This window comes from Sphaeramia orbicularis, chromosome 19, assembly GCF_902148855.1.
Source record: "Sphaeramia orbicularis chromosome 19, fSphaOr1.1, whole genome shotgun sequence".
NCBI lineage: Eukaryota > Metazoa > Chordata > Actinopteri > Kurtiformes > Apogonidae > Sphaeramia > Sphaeramia orbicularis.
Window position 1 is genome coordinate 26467743 of NC_043975.1, and position 14729 is coordinate 26482471.

A 14729-nucleotide genomic window follows, 5' to 3' on the forward strand; every position below is an offset into this window, starting at 1 on the left:
AGAGCAGTGGAGGGGGTCAATGGATACAGGGTAGAAGCTGTGAAAATTTCGTGTAAGATCTGCTGTATAATAGAGGCATAGAAGTCAGGAGTTGGACATTAAAAGCATGTTAACTTTCATTTAACGGCAGCGTAAGTGACTAGGGACTGCACCCCCACCACCCACCCCTGTGCCGACAGATTGAGAAAATACTGAAATTTCTGAAGGGTCCACAACGTTTACCTTTCGTGGGGCCCACAATTGGCAGCGGTGCCCCTGACATGGCCTATACTAATTCATTTAAGTTTTTTTTTTTTTTTTTTTTTTTTTTTTTTAACCTTTTAGTATAAGTCAGCATCAGGGGTCAAACATGTCTTCATCCAGAAAAACCTCAAGCTTCATGTGCTTTATTTAAAGCCACAGTTTTACTTTTGCAATGTCTGAGAATGGATGAATTTACCAGAAATTAAGAAAGATCTGCTGTAAGACTCAGAACATTTAGGAAGTTTGTTTTTCTGTATTTCTAAAGCTGAATGTAAATGATTTTGTCAAAATCTATCTTATATCAAATATTTACTATTCACTCAAATTAAGAAATTATCATTAATCAATGCTTCCCTGTCAGGGCTTCAACATATCACTATGGAGTTAAGATTTAGTTTAGATGCAAGTTTTACAGGAGATTTATTACACAATAAAATAATGACATTTGTCATTATTGTTCTATAGCCCAGCCCTGTGTCATCAATGAAACATTTAAACTTAATGTGAACCAATATTTTTGTCCATAAAGTTTATGTGAATAGTGAACATTATAAATATGATCTTTAAAATCAGTAATTGAGAACTGTCCATTAGAAAGATGTAGAATTAATAAGTGACTCTCCCCTGGTCAGCTTGTATAAATAGACCTTAAATGCTCTAAATGGTTAAAAAAAAAAAAAAAAAACTCCAGCATTTCATGAGTAAAGTGCTAATTGATTAACTGGTAGCTAGTGTTTAAAATATGCATTTGTCTTGTTATAATTTTTTTTACCCCTTAGATTTTCATGCAATGTATGGGATTCTGAACACAAGGTTAAAAACTACTTGTCTCAAATATTATAGTGCTGTTGCATTAAACTAAGGGAGTAAACTTTGCTCAAATCCCCCAAACATCCAAAAACATTGTATATAAATTATTGCAAAAAAAAAACAACTGCTTCATAGGCTGGCTTTATTTTTTTTCATAATTATTTAAATACTTCACAGTGAAAACTATATAGTTTAAATAAAACTTTCATTATTAAATGCTGAAATGTAAACTGGAACTTCATGTAATTATGTACAAAACGGCTCAATCTCTGATGTGTGAACACTGTGTGTGTTCAGTGAAATGCAGCGTTTTCAGTAAAGTGGCTTTAATGTGACATTACAGATTGAGGGGTGGGTCCTCCTGTGTGGCGCCCTTCTCGATTCATCTAACAGGACGTGGTGTGCGTGCAGACTAACTAATAGCTCCTTTTCCCTCCTGTCTGGGCCATTCAGGGCACGACTGTTCAAACACAAATCCCATGTCTACAGTGAATTATTTTAACCAGCATCCCAGGAGAGAAACAGGAGAACTAGAAGCAATTTAATGTTTTAGATTTCGCCTGTTCCCAACTTAAACCAGGCCATTAGTGAAGCTGCTAATAAAAACTCTGATCTTAATGTCCTTGTTTGTATTCTACTTGCAGTGCATGTGATTTGTCAAAGTGTAAAATTAAGATGCAATGATGGATTATCAAAGAAGAATGCATGGAAGTAAAGCTGAGAGGCCAAGGTTGGGGAAATTACCTTTCCAGTAACAGTGAGTGGGTAGCTGGTTACAAAAAGTACGTAGCGAGGAATCTTGAAGTGAGCGATCTGGAGGATGAAGAGGGAGATATGGAGCAAAAAACTTTGTCAGGAATACATAGTGTCAGATAATTGCCATTGCAAAAGGTTTAATAAAAATTACGTTGTTTTTGCAGAAATCTTTGATTTCCTCTTCAGTGCAGTCCTGTCCATCAGTCAGCTTGATACAGGCACAAATCTCTTCACCCATACGCTCGTCTGTCACTCCAACCACCTGAGGAGCAGAAAAAAGTGTGTAGCTCATCAGAAATAGGTTGGTAATTAAGTGATGCTATACAGGCAGTTAATGAAGTCTTTATTTGACACCAAGGAATTTTCTAACAATAAGTTAAGCTATTGACCTTAGAAGGAAGAAATTACAGTCACAGAAAAAATGGTTAGACCATTAAAGTCATCAAAAAACAATGATTATGCAATCAAGTACTAACTCCTGTGTGTATCATGTGACTAAAACAGACAGAAAGAAAACATGGAATGCCCAAAAGCACTGTTTTTGTCAGTACAATGCCATAGCTATTGATGTTAAAAACTGAAGTGATTTGGTTATTATCAAGAAAACATGGAAAATGGTTAGATATCAGCTCTGAAATTAAACTCTTATGAGCTATTTTTGTTGTTATCATTATATTTGTCCAAACAAATGCACCTTTAGTTGTACCCGGCATTAAATTGAACAAGAAATTGAAGAAAACAAAGGGTGGTATAATAATTTTTTCCACGACTGTACATAAAGATAGCTCTCTGCCTTTGAAATCACTTGCATATGACCTGTGTTTTCCTCTATGGAAAAACTGTTGGAGCTCACCTGTGCCTCTATGACCTTCGGGTGTGTGTGCAGGAACTGTTCAATTTCTGCTGGATAGATGTTCTCCCCTCCTCTGATGATCATATCCTTAATCCTGCCCTCAATACGCAAATAGCTGTAGCCGTCCATCTTGCCGATGTCCTAAATATTACATATGTCAGTATTACATTATATATGTCAATACAGCCAGGAAATATCTGTAGAATAAGGAAGACTTGACTGATGGAACTGAACGTGAAGTAAGTGGAAGCTGATTTAGAGAGATAATTATTGACGTCATCTCACCCGGTTTTGTACCAGCGGTCTTTGGTCATGCACTCTGCTGTCTTGGCGTCGTCCCCCCAGTATTCCAACATCACACAGAAGCCCCTGATCATAATCTCCCCAATCATCCCCAGAGGTACGATCTCCCCAGTAACCGGGTCCACGACTTTAGCCTGTGGATCAGTTCACAGTTACACTTTATTCTGTCAAAGAAACTCAATCTTAGCTGCAAGAAGTTAATGATTGTGCTCCAGGAAATTTTGGATTATACAAATAAAGTTGCAATTGACTTCATGGAATTGTATTTACAGTAACACATATTGTAATTGTTTTCCAAAATTACATTTTTTTATTCATTCACTGTTTGTAAGTCAGCTAAAGTGATTTTTGACCATGACTCAAACAAACAGTGGTTTCCTTATTAACAAGTTCTGTGGTGTGTAATATGTACAAAACAATAATAAAAGAAGGAACAAATTGAGTATGTTATAAGTTGAAAAAAAAAAAAAATTAAAGGGTTCATATTTTGCTAAATCCACTTTTATTAGTCTTTGGTACATTTATCTGTGTATTTGGACCCTAATAGTTCATAAACTTTGAATTTGAACCCTCCAGGTGCTGTAAAGCTATCTTTATATTCATTTTGGCAAAAATCGAGTGGATCTCTACAACCCGTTTTAATTCCTGCTTAATTTGTTATGTCTACAACTAGTTACATCACGACATTTGCACGTATAAGGTCAAGACTTCTGACGAACATTTCTCAGAGTACGCCATGACTGTTTGTTGACAGCAGCAGTTGTAGTCCATACTGAAAATATGTCCAAACTTCGAGCTGATTACCTAAAATGTTTAGTTGCTGAATGAACGGGACAGAGCAACATAGTCAACAACCCGGGGTGGGGTGGAGGGTGAATCATTTGCATTTAAAGGGACAGCGCTCAAAACGACCTTTCTGGTGTCATTACCAGAATAGGGTTGAACATGGGCCTGTGGAGTTGAATTAATGAAGAATTCAGACCCAAACATAGCATTTACAGTTTATTTAGACCACAGGGAAATGTTTTAAAATGCATAATTCCATTTAAATTTTGCTCTAATTTCTGCTCTAAATAATTCTGTGCAATAAACCGTATCCCTGCCCCAACCTGTGGCATGATCAGCATATGCACAGCTGTAAATTGAATATAGCTTTTTTGATTTTTGATTTGTCTTTATTTTGATTTGCACTTCTTTTGCTCTTGTGAGCATTGTACTTTGCTGCTGTAAACTTGGAATTTCCCACTTGTGGTACTAATAAAGGCATATCTTATCTTATCTTATCTTATCTTAACTTATTTTATCTTATCTTATCTTAACTTATTTTATCTTATCTTATCTTAAAAAAGCAAAATATCACTCCTTTGAAGAAAATAAATTACCACTAATGATTAGAGGTTCATATTCATAAAATTATAAAATCACAAACAGGGTTGTCAGTGAGAAGCATGAATCTCAAGTTTTTGATTCACATATTTTTTCCATGTCATGCAGAAACAACTCAGTTCATCAAATTAATGTGATAAATCGACCAGATGTGCTATACATAATAAGTTACCTCTAAGTGGTCCACAATGTACCCGACTGTCTCAGACTTCCTCTCCATATTGTCCAATGGGGAGGCACAAAACGTCACAGGGCTGTTCTCTGTGGTGCCGTAACCAATCTGCCAATGAAAAAATAACAGTGATGAGAAGATTTTGTATTAAAAGTCTGGCCCCAAGACTGATAGAAGTGGGTTTTTTTATATATTTTTTTGTTTTTTTTTAACAGAACACAGTTGTTTCCACTGGATGCAACATGAGTTTTCCTGGGAGCTCAGTGAGGTATGTGGTGCTGCTCCGACACTGGCACACCTGTAGTGGCGATGTGGTGATATGGGTAAATATTAAGAAGAAGAGAGGTATTTTTATTTTGGAATGTTTACACTGACTATTTCACATATTAATATTGTTTATAGGCCCCCTTCCTTCATAACTAAACTAAACTAAACCTGAGCTCTTTTCAGTAACTTAGTGCTGACCTGTTCTTTTTTTTATGGTCTGTATATATTAGTTATGTAGAATTGGGATAGGACAATATAAGGTCGTCTTCTTCCTACTGCATTTCAGACATAGTGTTGTTGAGGAGCCACAGTGAGGTAATTCTACATGTGGGGTTTTTTGGTTTGCTTGTTGCCTTCAATATTCTGGAGTGTTTGGTTTAAATTTGTAGTTTCTCTTTACCTTTTGTTCACCTGTGTACTTACATTTGAAATAAAGTTCATCATCATCCTCAAAATAATCACTGAATAATAAAGAATTTAATGTGATTCTTCTAGAAAACTTCAACCACACCTTAAAACCTCTTTACTCCCCCACCCTCATCTGCTGGGTGCTACATGTTTTATGCTCCCCACAAGTCCACTTTCCATCTTTGTGCACTGATGGCCTCAAGCTTTCATGCCATAATTGTAACTTTGCAAACACAATCAGGATCAGCGCCAAAATTTTGTGAGTCATCTTAAATTTAGAAATTGGTGAGAACAGGGAGAGATTCATCCACTTGCAATCTTGACACAGACATCATTTTCAAGTAGAAGGAGATTTAATATTTTTAAGGACAAAAGAGGCTTAAAATGTCTGCAACAGTGCTCACAGGTGAAGGATTTTGGTCTGTGAGAACATTCACCTGGAAAAATCAGGGAAGAGACAATATTCCCAATAAAATGCTAGATTTGTTAAGTAAACTCTAGATTCCTTTTATCCTGACTGTGTCCATCCATCTCATCCAAACCCGCCAGAGTCCTGGGCAAGTCAACAAGACTCCTACCTCACATCTTCCAAACTTACTTTATTACTAATAATTATTATTATTGCTCTTTGGGCTAAATATGACTCCAATCTGTTTTTTTCACACTTCATTTCTGCCAGGCACAGGCTTGAAAAATAGCTCACAGACTAATGAGGTTCACCATCTCTTGCAGTTGTAATCTGAGAGCCACAATCACCTTAACAACTCACAGGTTTCACTGCAAAAGGTCTATTGCATAATACCATACCACTTCTGTAAAGAAAACGAAAGAATGCACACAGGAACGTGAAGTGGCATGTGAAAATTCATTTCTTGGGGATGATGGAAATATCATTTGCAATTGTTATGACTTGAAACAGCAGCTCACCTCTTGCCAACCATCTGGACATTATATAGGTTATAAAACAGCTGCACAGGAGTGGCTCCTTTTCCTCCCACCGCAGACTCAAAAAAAACAATGGAAGTGTCTGGGATGCACACAGACCGAGCTTGACCTCAGGCCACGTTACTTCACATGCACTACACCTGGATAGTAGTCAGATCGATGCTCATAAAACACATATATGAAAACAAACTAACACTAAACTGAAACAGAAAATAAAACATCCATGGGCATCAAACTCAGGTTGTCAAAGAGCTCAACACAGTTACAGCCATGTCATCTTCCTGCTCATTCAGGGTTAAATTCTCATAGACACTTGACTTCCTTTTGCAAACCTCTCACTCCAACACCCTGGCTAGCCCTCCTCATTTTTTTTTCCTCAAGTCAATGTTATAAATAGTGCTGTGTGCTCTGTTGACTGGCCATCCTCCTCTTAAAGTGAATGTCTCTCTGCACTGCCCACCTTTGCTCAGTCACTCACCTTTTGCTCCTTCTCTCTCCGTTTCTCATTCAACACATACACAACACACACACACTTCAGTTCAACTTTTTGCCTTTCCTCTGCACAGTTTTCTGGACTGTTTCTCTCTGAGGATTTTTCTGCTGCAGCTTTCCTCTTTTCAAAGGGTGGAATACGTCTCTAACTAAATCAACAGATCAACTGTTGTTTTTTAATTTACAGACATCGTCATGCGTTGTGTGAGCTGGTTGTTGCTGGGGACCTGCCTCCTGGTCATGGGCCCTGCCGTGCAGGGAGCCCCGAGCCAGTGTCCCACCCTGTGCCACTGCCACGGAGACCTTCAGCATGTCATCTGTGACAACGTTGGATTGAAAAAGATCCCTCGGGTGTCTGAGGCCACCCGTTTGCTCAACCTGCAAAGAAACAACTTGGGCAACATTCCCACAGGGGCCTTCGCTGAAAGTAAGGGACTCATCTCTCTGCACATGCAGCACTGTCAACTCCGCGAGATCGGATCCCAGGCCTTTAAAGGGCTGAAGAAGCTCATCTACCTCTATCTGTCCAACAACGAGATCAACAGCATCAAGCCCGGCGCCTTTGACGATCTGACCGACCTCACCTACCTCTACCTTGATGGGAACCAGATAAGCGACCTGGGTAAGGGCCTCTTCTCGCCTATGATCAACCTCTTTATTCTGCAGCTTAATGACAACAAGCTCCGAGAGCTTCGGCCAGGCACCTTTACAGGTGCCAAAGACTTGCGCTGGCTGCACATGAGCGGCAACGAGCTGACAACCCTGCAGCCGGGCTCTCTGGATGATGTGGAGAACCTCGCTATACTTCACCTGGAGAGAAACAAGATGTCCACATACCCCCTTGCTGCAATGAGCAAACTGCGAGTAGTGGAGGAACTCACACTAGGGAGGAACCCCATGAGAACCATCCCAGACAACGCCTTCCAGAGCTTTGGCCGCTACATGGAGAAACTATACCTGGATAACATGGGTCTGGAGAAGGTTAGTCAATGCACTTAAAATGAACCTTCAGCTTAAAAGACATAGACACAACTCATAGAGGTCCTGGAAAATACCTGAAGCTATTTCATGTTTACTTGAGATGTGTATTGCCAAGAATCTGACAAAATAATATGACATAAACATTTAACTATATCAGTAAAAATGATTCTTTCACAAATCTCTGCATGTAAACTATTAAGTAAAAACCAATATAGTGTATTTAGGAAGTGAGACTGTATCACTGAGCACAATATTGCAAAACTCAAGTGTATGTGTGTTTTCTTATCCCCTAAAGCAAACTCAACAGCAAACAGTATAATGTACGGGTTTGGTCATCCATTCTGGACTTTTTCCAATGCTGGTACTAAACAATACTTAACAGTACTGGTGCCACAACAGTGCAAGAACCTACACTTTACAAATATCACAAAATGACAGTCGACCTCTTTAATTAATATGTTAGTTGTTAACAGTCTTAAGTATACTTGCATATAAATCACCTTACACATGATAAATAAAACCTAATTCAAACTCTCTACAGAGAGGTTTCATTTAATTCAGCATGTTCCCGCTTTTACATACAGTTGTTTTTAAATATTTGTCATGCATCCCATTTACATGCCACTGAAATCTGCATAGGCTTTGAGTCCAGAAGATACAAGCAGTATAGGCTCCCAGTGCAATATTGAACAAATGGTTTTGGTTTTGATACGCAACCTTGGCAATTAATTTTATTTTTACAGTAGAAACTTTACAATGCATAATATTGGATCCAGCTTTAATTGCCTCATTGTCTTAGCTTAACCAAGCCACAGCGTGTGTATCTTTGTAATACAGTTAAGTTGCAAACAACTGGATGCAAGTAACCTGCGCTGTGAAGACCACGCCTATTATGAAAAATATATATTTGTCCAAGTCCAGTTGTTTTCTAAAATGAAATGTTTCATGATGTTTTAGAGATTATTTTTCAAGAAGTATGGAACTCCAATATTTTCTGTTCAGCATAGTATACAATATCTGTATAGGAAAAGACTGCAGAGGGAAAATTATGTTATTTACCATCTGGGTTGAACTAGTCCTTTACATCTATTTTCTATTTATAACCATAAATCTTAAGCATGGTGAGTCTAAACAAAATCTATGTGAAATTGCTCCAAAATTTTATCATCCCTCATGATTGATGATCAGATATCTGTTACATGTTTCTCTGCGGACTGCTCATGCAGTTCTCCTAAGCTCACAAGTTTTATTATGTAAGAATATAGTATAAGCTCTTGCTACACCACTTTTCAGACATTCCAGGGTTCACATTTACTTCATACTTGAGGTTAATTCAATATTTGAGTGTACCTGTGCCACAGTACAGAGGCAGGAGGGGAAGTTTTCCCAGAGGGGAAAACTGTAAATAACAAACCAGGTGCAAGCAGCAGGGGACGGGGAGAGCAGCACACATGGCCGGGTTGATCAAGCCATTTTCCAGCCAAATTCAGGTATTTTTAGAGTGTTTTGTTTGCTGGACTTAGGCCAAGCATGTCCGAATCTAATTATTACACAAGTGTTATTTTCAGCTCGGTGTGTTTTCTTCACTCACTAGGCGGGTCTTGTAAACGGGTCTTGTAAACAGGTCAGGAGGGGTTAGGAGACAGGTAAATAGAGGCAGGGTGTTCCACAGGTCCATGAAGAGGAGTATTTTTAGCTTGCCATCGCCTCAGTTGAATGGACAATTGGGCCCTTTGCGAGCCTTACTGGCTGAGAAGCTACTTGAAGAGGGAGAACGACAGAAAGAGCAAAACACCTCGGCCATGTGGAAAGTCATCCATCTCCATTGCTTCAAAATACCAGACCCTCAGCTACATGTTGCTGTAGAGTGGAAATTTCCAAAGGGTGCTGTCTCATCTCTTCCAGACTTAAAACCCCTTCAAAAGGACTTTCTTCATCCTCCTTTTCCTCTAGGGAAGGAGAACGAAATGCGACATGATGCACATCAGTTCATGTAGCACCTCTCTGAAGCTTTTAGCACCCTTGCAGATGCACATGAAGTAGAAGTGAAAAAGGAGGGTAGTGACTATCTGTGTTTACATAAGGAAGGATGAAAGGAGGTTTTCACTACACTGGTGAGATTCCCTCGTTCTGCATCTGTCTGTCCTCAGACAGACAGGAGGAGGGGTGTTCTGGAGGGTCAGCATGTAGGTGTGTACCTTGTTTTTAACAACACTGGCACATATAATAGTTTAAGGAAGGCCTCAAGGTGTTGTTTTGTGTTTCAGTTCTCTGATGGTGCATTCACTGGAGTGACAGCAGTCAAGTCCCTGCACCTTGAAAACAACAAGCTAAAGTCCCTCCCAAAAAGTCTAGAGTTTGGCACCATCACCAACATCACCCTCTTCGGTAACCCATGGGGCTGCACATGCCAGCTTTCTCCTCTGCGGAGGTAAGACGCTCAACGGGTCAACTGAAACACAATAACAGTACAACTAAACGTCCAAGCTAGTTTTTGAACCCTCTGATACTAAAAAAAGCAGCACAGATTCAGCAGAAATAACTTCTACCTCATCCTTTCCCTTCTGCATTATAGATGGATGGACTCTAGTCGCAACCGTCCAGATGCAGTATGCGCCTCTCCACCTCAGCAGAAAGGCAGGCAGGTCAGAGACAGCACCGCCTTCAGCGGCTGCAGGATCAAACAGAAGAGAGCCAGAAAGGGCACACGCCAATGAGCGCCAGCACAACAGGTATCCGTCATAACCCTGATATGAACCATGGACACATGCTCCACAATGTTTTATGAAAACAGTATCTTTGATAGTAATAGACAGTATCATTCTTGTCTTTAGTACTTCCAATACATGTAGTTATGTAGTTAATTTTAGTTAAATGATCCCACATTTGAGGATGCAGTGTGCTTTGAACCCCACCCTCACTAATCAGTACTTTTCCAATACCTGAGGTCATGTTCTGTCCCTCACAGTGGCCTCTACTTTGTCTAACATCACATCATTCCCATAAATATGATTGAAGGTTTTAGCTGAAATTCCCTCCAAAAGAAACTACCACATTAAGTTTATGGTGGTTTTGGAGTGGTCGACATCTGGCTTTATGTGATTTTGTTTTGCAGTCCTCTCTTCCTGAACCACAGAGCTCTTTGTCTTCTCCTTCGTCCCTATCTGAACTTTTCCATGTTGGCCCTGGGGTCCAGTACTCTGACTCCAGGTCATGGGTCTCTGTCTAGAGGGCAGACTGTTTGAGTTGGCTGCTCATTTTGTGTCTTTTCCACAGGAGACGCCGAGGAGAAGCCTGTCCAGGTGACTGGCTACAAGTGCAGAGAAAAGCAAGGCTAACTCGTTCTACTTTAAGACTGTTCTTCTATTCATCTGCCAAATGTCATTACTAGTGTAAAAACACCCAACACATTAGTGGACAGACATACTCTGCTGCTCACACAAACACAAGAACCTAATGTTATTTCACTTGCATTATTTCATTTCCTTCATGTAACCACCAAACACCAGGTATCTGAATGAATAAGGACATGCAGTAAACTACTAAAGTCAAAGTGCTTTACTCAAAGTTTTAACATCCCAAGAGGCCAGAAAAGTTAAATTGTGTCTGAAGTCACAGTGGCTGAAAAAATGCTGATGTTCCTTTGTTGAGGTAGTTACTTGTGAAAATAATTCATCATCACCAAAGTCATATGTAGCTACAAAAAAGACGATAATGTAAAAACAGCCTGCATCCCTGCAGGCTGAAATCTTTTTTACATTTCAGCTTAGTGATGTCTGTTTACACCTTCAGTGACTAAAAAACACACAAGGCAGTTTATGTTCATCCTAGCCGCTGAAGGATTTTTTTTTCTCCCTAAAGTTTATAGGTGAGATACAGGAAGCTTGATATGAAAGAGGTGGAATATTTTATCTGTGCAGGTTAGCATTCTCCAAAGAAAATTCACCCCATCTTTTACATTTCAAATACATAAGCTACGCAAATTTATTACATCATACAGCACCTAAGATTTAAAATGGAAGGAAACAATAAACTTCTGCAGACTAAATATGATGGTTGTTGCCTTTATGCATATCTTAAGTATATTCAGTATCTTTCTTTATCTGGACCTTTGGAAGTGATAACTGCTCACATCCAATAAACCTCTAAAAAACAAAGCCTTGTTTGTCTTGTATACATTTAGTACATAATTAATCATTTTGCATGGAAAATTTGTAAATGCTTGATCATACTCACAACAGGGTTTATGTTGATGTTTAGGCAATGAGATAGATTTAACTAGAATATGTCTCCCTCTTGGGGGTGAAAGCTGCATTGCATGTGCATTTTGTCCAGTCTTCATGAAAACTTTTGTCAAGAGATGAAAAGGAGAATCTGACTTCACATAAACAACACGTTAAGAATGCACACCATGCATTCTTATTTTGTTGTTTAATACAGGTCATAAACAGGATATTTCAGGATATAAAATGACATAAATTATATAAAATGAATAGGCCTAATATGGGAATAAGCAGGCAATCCTGTCATGTGTCTTCATCCCAAAATAGTATATTCCTATCTAAATAAATCTATAAGTATAAAACTACAAAACATGTCCAGAAATCTGCTTGTCTACATGGAATTATTCTGAGGTTTATATGCTGAGATGAAAACTGCCTAAATTTGTAAAAACACTATAGCACAAATATGATCTGCTGCCCATAAACTTGGAATAATTTTGTTTTTCAGACACATTCCTCTTTTCATTCCCACTTATACACATCTATAATCCTCTTTGACCAGGTGTAATTTTATACCGAGTCCCAGTTACACTTTACCTATCAAGAATAAATCTCATTATCACAATCATTTCATAAAAAAAGATAAAAAATATTTTATTTAAACTTTATGGGCAATGGTGTACTTTGTCCAGACTGATTATCTTCATGTCTATTCCTGCTGAAGATCCAGTTTAAAGTTTACACTGTTTGAAGTTTGGTTTATTAAGGTGTTGTGAAGCCTAAAATTAAAAGCTGCAAAACATCAGATTCATGTTTCACTGACAGTAGTCCTTACCCATGTTCACATGTTGTTTAAAGATCTGAATATATCAGGATATAGGGATGGAGGTAGACATTCTGCCTCCTGTTTGTCATGTTCATTGTTTTTTTTTTTCATGAACAGCTGGGTGGCTGATGTTGCTGCTGCACGTGAATTGTGGGATGCCATTCTCTACCCTCCTTTGCTATAAGATGGACCAGTGTATCGTATGCTAAATCAGATACTAACGGAAGCTCTTATGAAGTTGATGCTGAGATACTTTCAGGTCATTTCACTCTGTTAGGAATACTCCTACACAAAGAGGGATTTCAACACAGCAACAAACTCTAGCAAGATATCACAACATCTTGCAAATCTCACCTGGAGGAGGTAAAAATGAGTGGAACGTGATAATTGTGATAAAATAATGTTAACTACCAGTAAAAAAAAAAAAGTGTGATATTAGTGTATTATTATTGTATTTAAACCATATTAATTCTCTTTTATATGTCTATGACGTTCACACCCTCACTGACCACACCCACTAGGAGACAGGAAATGAACCTTTTTATGTCACTGACAAAGCATATGAAGAATTTTGACCCAAGGCTTGTTTAGAGTTTGTGTTATCTTTTACCAATACAAAGCCTTGATTAAAAAAAAAAAAAAAAAAAAAAAGATTTTTTTCGTAGTATATTAGATCCACTCACTGTTATACCCTTGACGCCCATGTCGGAAACAATCTTCTTACAAGTTCTGGAGGACAAGGAGAGCCAGCCATGATACCTATAAAACAAGAGAAGCACTGGACATGTCAACTCCTAGTTTTCATATTTGTCATTTTTATTGAATTAATTCTTACTAACTAAACCAGAGTGTATTTAGGATACAAAACATAAAACACTGAAGACAGGAAATCATTCAGCACAGGAACTTTCGACTTTCTCACCTGATTCAACTGATGACAAATCGTATTTGTCCAGGTCCGGCAGGTTCACCATGTCAACATACATGGTGGGGGTGCCGTAGATGACAGTGCACCTAAGAAGAAAAGAAATCAAAATGCATCTTTACTGCAAAAATGTACAACTAAGAGGTATGATGATAATGCTTGTATGATCATTTTCTCCATTTTAAGTATAACTAAGTGTCCACATGTAGAACCTAAAGCTAGGTTAGTTGCACCTTCTAGAACCTTGTCTTTTTTTGTGATATCAGTGAACTAAACATGTCTTTCTGGCTGAGATCAAGTGAATCTAAGCTTCAGGTTATTTTCTACCATCTGGATGACAGTCCTGGTTATATTTGATTACTATTCTTTGCACTTTGTTGATAGTTTTACAGTAGTTTCAACCAGGGCAAATATTGTAAAATACATTAGATTAGATAAGACTTTATTGATCTAAATGGTGAAATTCACTGGTCAAGACAGCAACAGATTAAAGTCCAAGAAAAAAATGTGCATGCATAAGATAGCACAAAAGACAAACCATATAAAAAATAAGAATAATAGTAGTAAGTAATAAAACTCAATAGGCTATAAACATATTTACATAAGAGTAGAGTAGTTACACAGTCTGACAGCGGTAGTCTTTTCATACATACATCATTGTTATCATTTACCTCTGAAGACTTGTCAGAACAAAAGAGATACAGAAAAGTTAAACTTAAAGAGAGTATATGCTAAATTTTAACAAAGAGATATGTTTTTAAGTATTGTAATTGTTTCCTGTATATCCAGATTGTAACATTATACAGAAACTGAGAATTACATATGTGTGATCATAACTTTCCCAGAACAAACCTAATAATAAACTTACCAAAGTCACCTCCATCTAAAGAGAGCACGACAGCTTTGGATTCTTCATTAGGACGATTATGAGACTATCAGTGGTTTTGACAGAACTGATATAAAGATACAAACATCTGAGTAGGAAGAAATACATGCAATAAATACCGTGGATGTAAACATGAGCTGGTTTATGGTTGATACATTATACTATAACGATAATGAAAGGTATAAAACCTGAATAAGGTTTCTGTAACCTATATATTTAAGAGCCCTGAAGTTGGAAAGTACTGTCATAAAGT

The 14729-nt window shown here is 38.1% G+C and overlaps 2 protein-coding genes across 2 annotated transcripts in view; one reads left to right on the forward strand and one right to left on the reverse strand.

Moving 5' to 3' along the window:
* acsf2 (acyl-CoA synthetase family member 2) overlaps positions 1 to 14729 on the reverse strand; it is a 32834-nt gene that overhangs the window by 1679 nt on the left and 16426 nt on the right. Inside the window, 8 exon segments of the mRNA XM_030163188.1 lie at positions 1798 to 1866; positions 1961 to 2071; positions 2663 to 2804; positions 2948 to 3099; positions 4524 to 4631; positions 13349 to 13389; positions 13392 to 13424; positions 13588 to 13679. Of these exon segments, the coding sequence (XP_030019048.1) occupies positions 1798 to 1866; positions 1961 to 2071; positions 2663 to 2804; positions 2948 to 3099; positions 4524 to 4631; positions 13349 to 13389; positions 13392 to 13424; positions 13588 to 13679 (748 nt within the window).
* Positions 6579 to 10932, forward strand: chad (chondroadherin). The gene is made up of 4 exons (XM_030163189.1): positions 6579 to 7616; positions 9884 to 10047; positions 10192 to 10348; positions 10893 to 10932. The coding sequence occupies exons 1-3, from the start codon at positions 6831 to 6833 to the stop codon at positions 10331 to 10333; spliced, it is 1092 nt and encodes a 363-aa protein (XP_030019049.1). The 5' UTR covers positions 6579 to 6830; the 3' UTR covers positions 10334 to 10348; positions 10893 to 10932.

Bases quoted from the DNA above. Each gene is read 5' to 3' on its own strand.
- chad (XM_030163189.1), top strand. From the start codon at position 6,831: ATGCGTTGTGTGAGCTGGTTGTTGCTGGGGACCTGCCTCCTGGTCATG. The intron at 7,617-9,883 runs GTTAGTCAATGC...TTTGTGTTTCAG, and splicing joins ATAACATGGGTCTGGAGAAG to TTCTCTGATGGTGCATTCAC. The intron at 10,048-10,191 runs GTAAGACGCTCA...TCTGCATTATAG, and splicing joins CAGCTTTCTCCTCTGCGGAG to ATGGATGGACTCTAGTCGCA.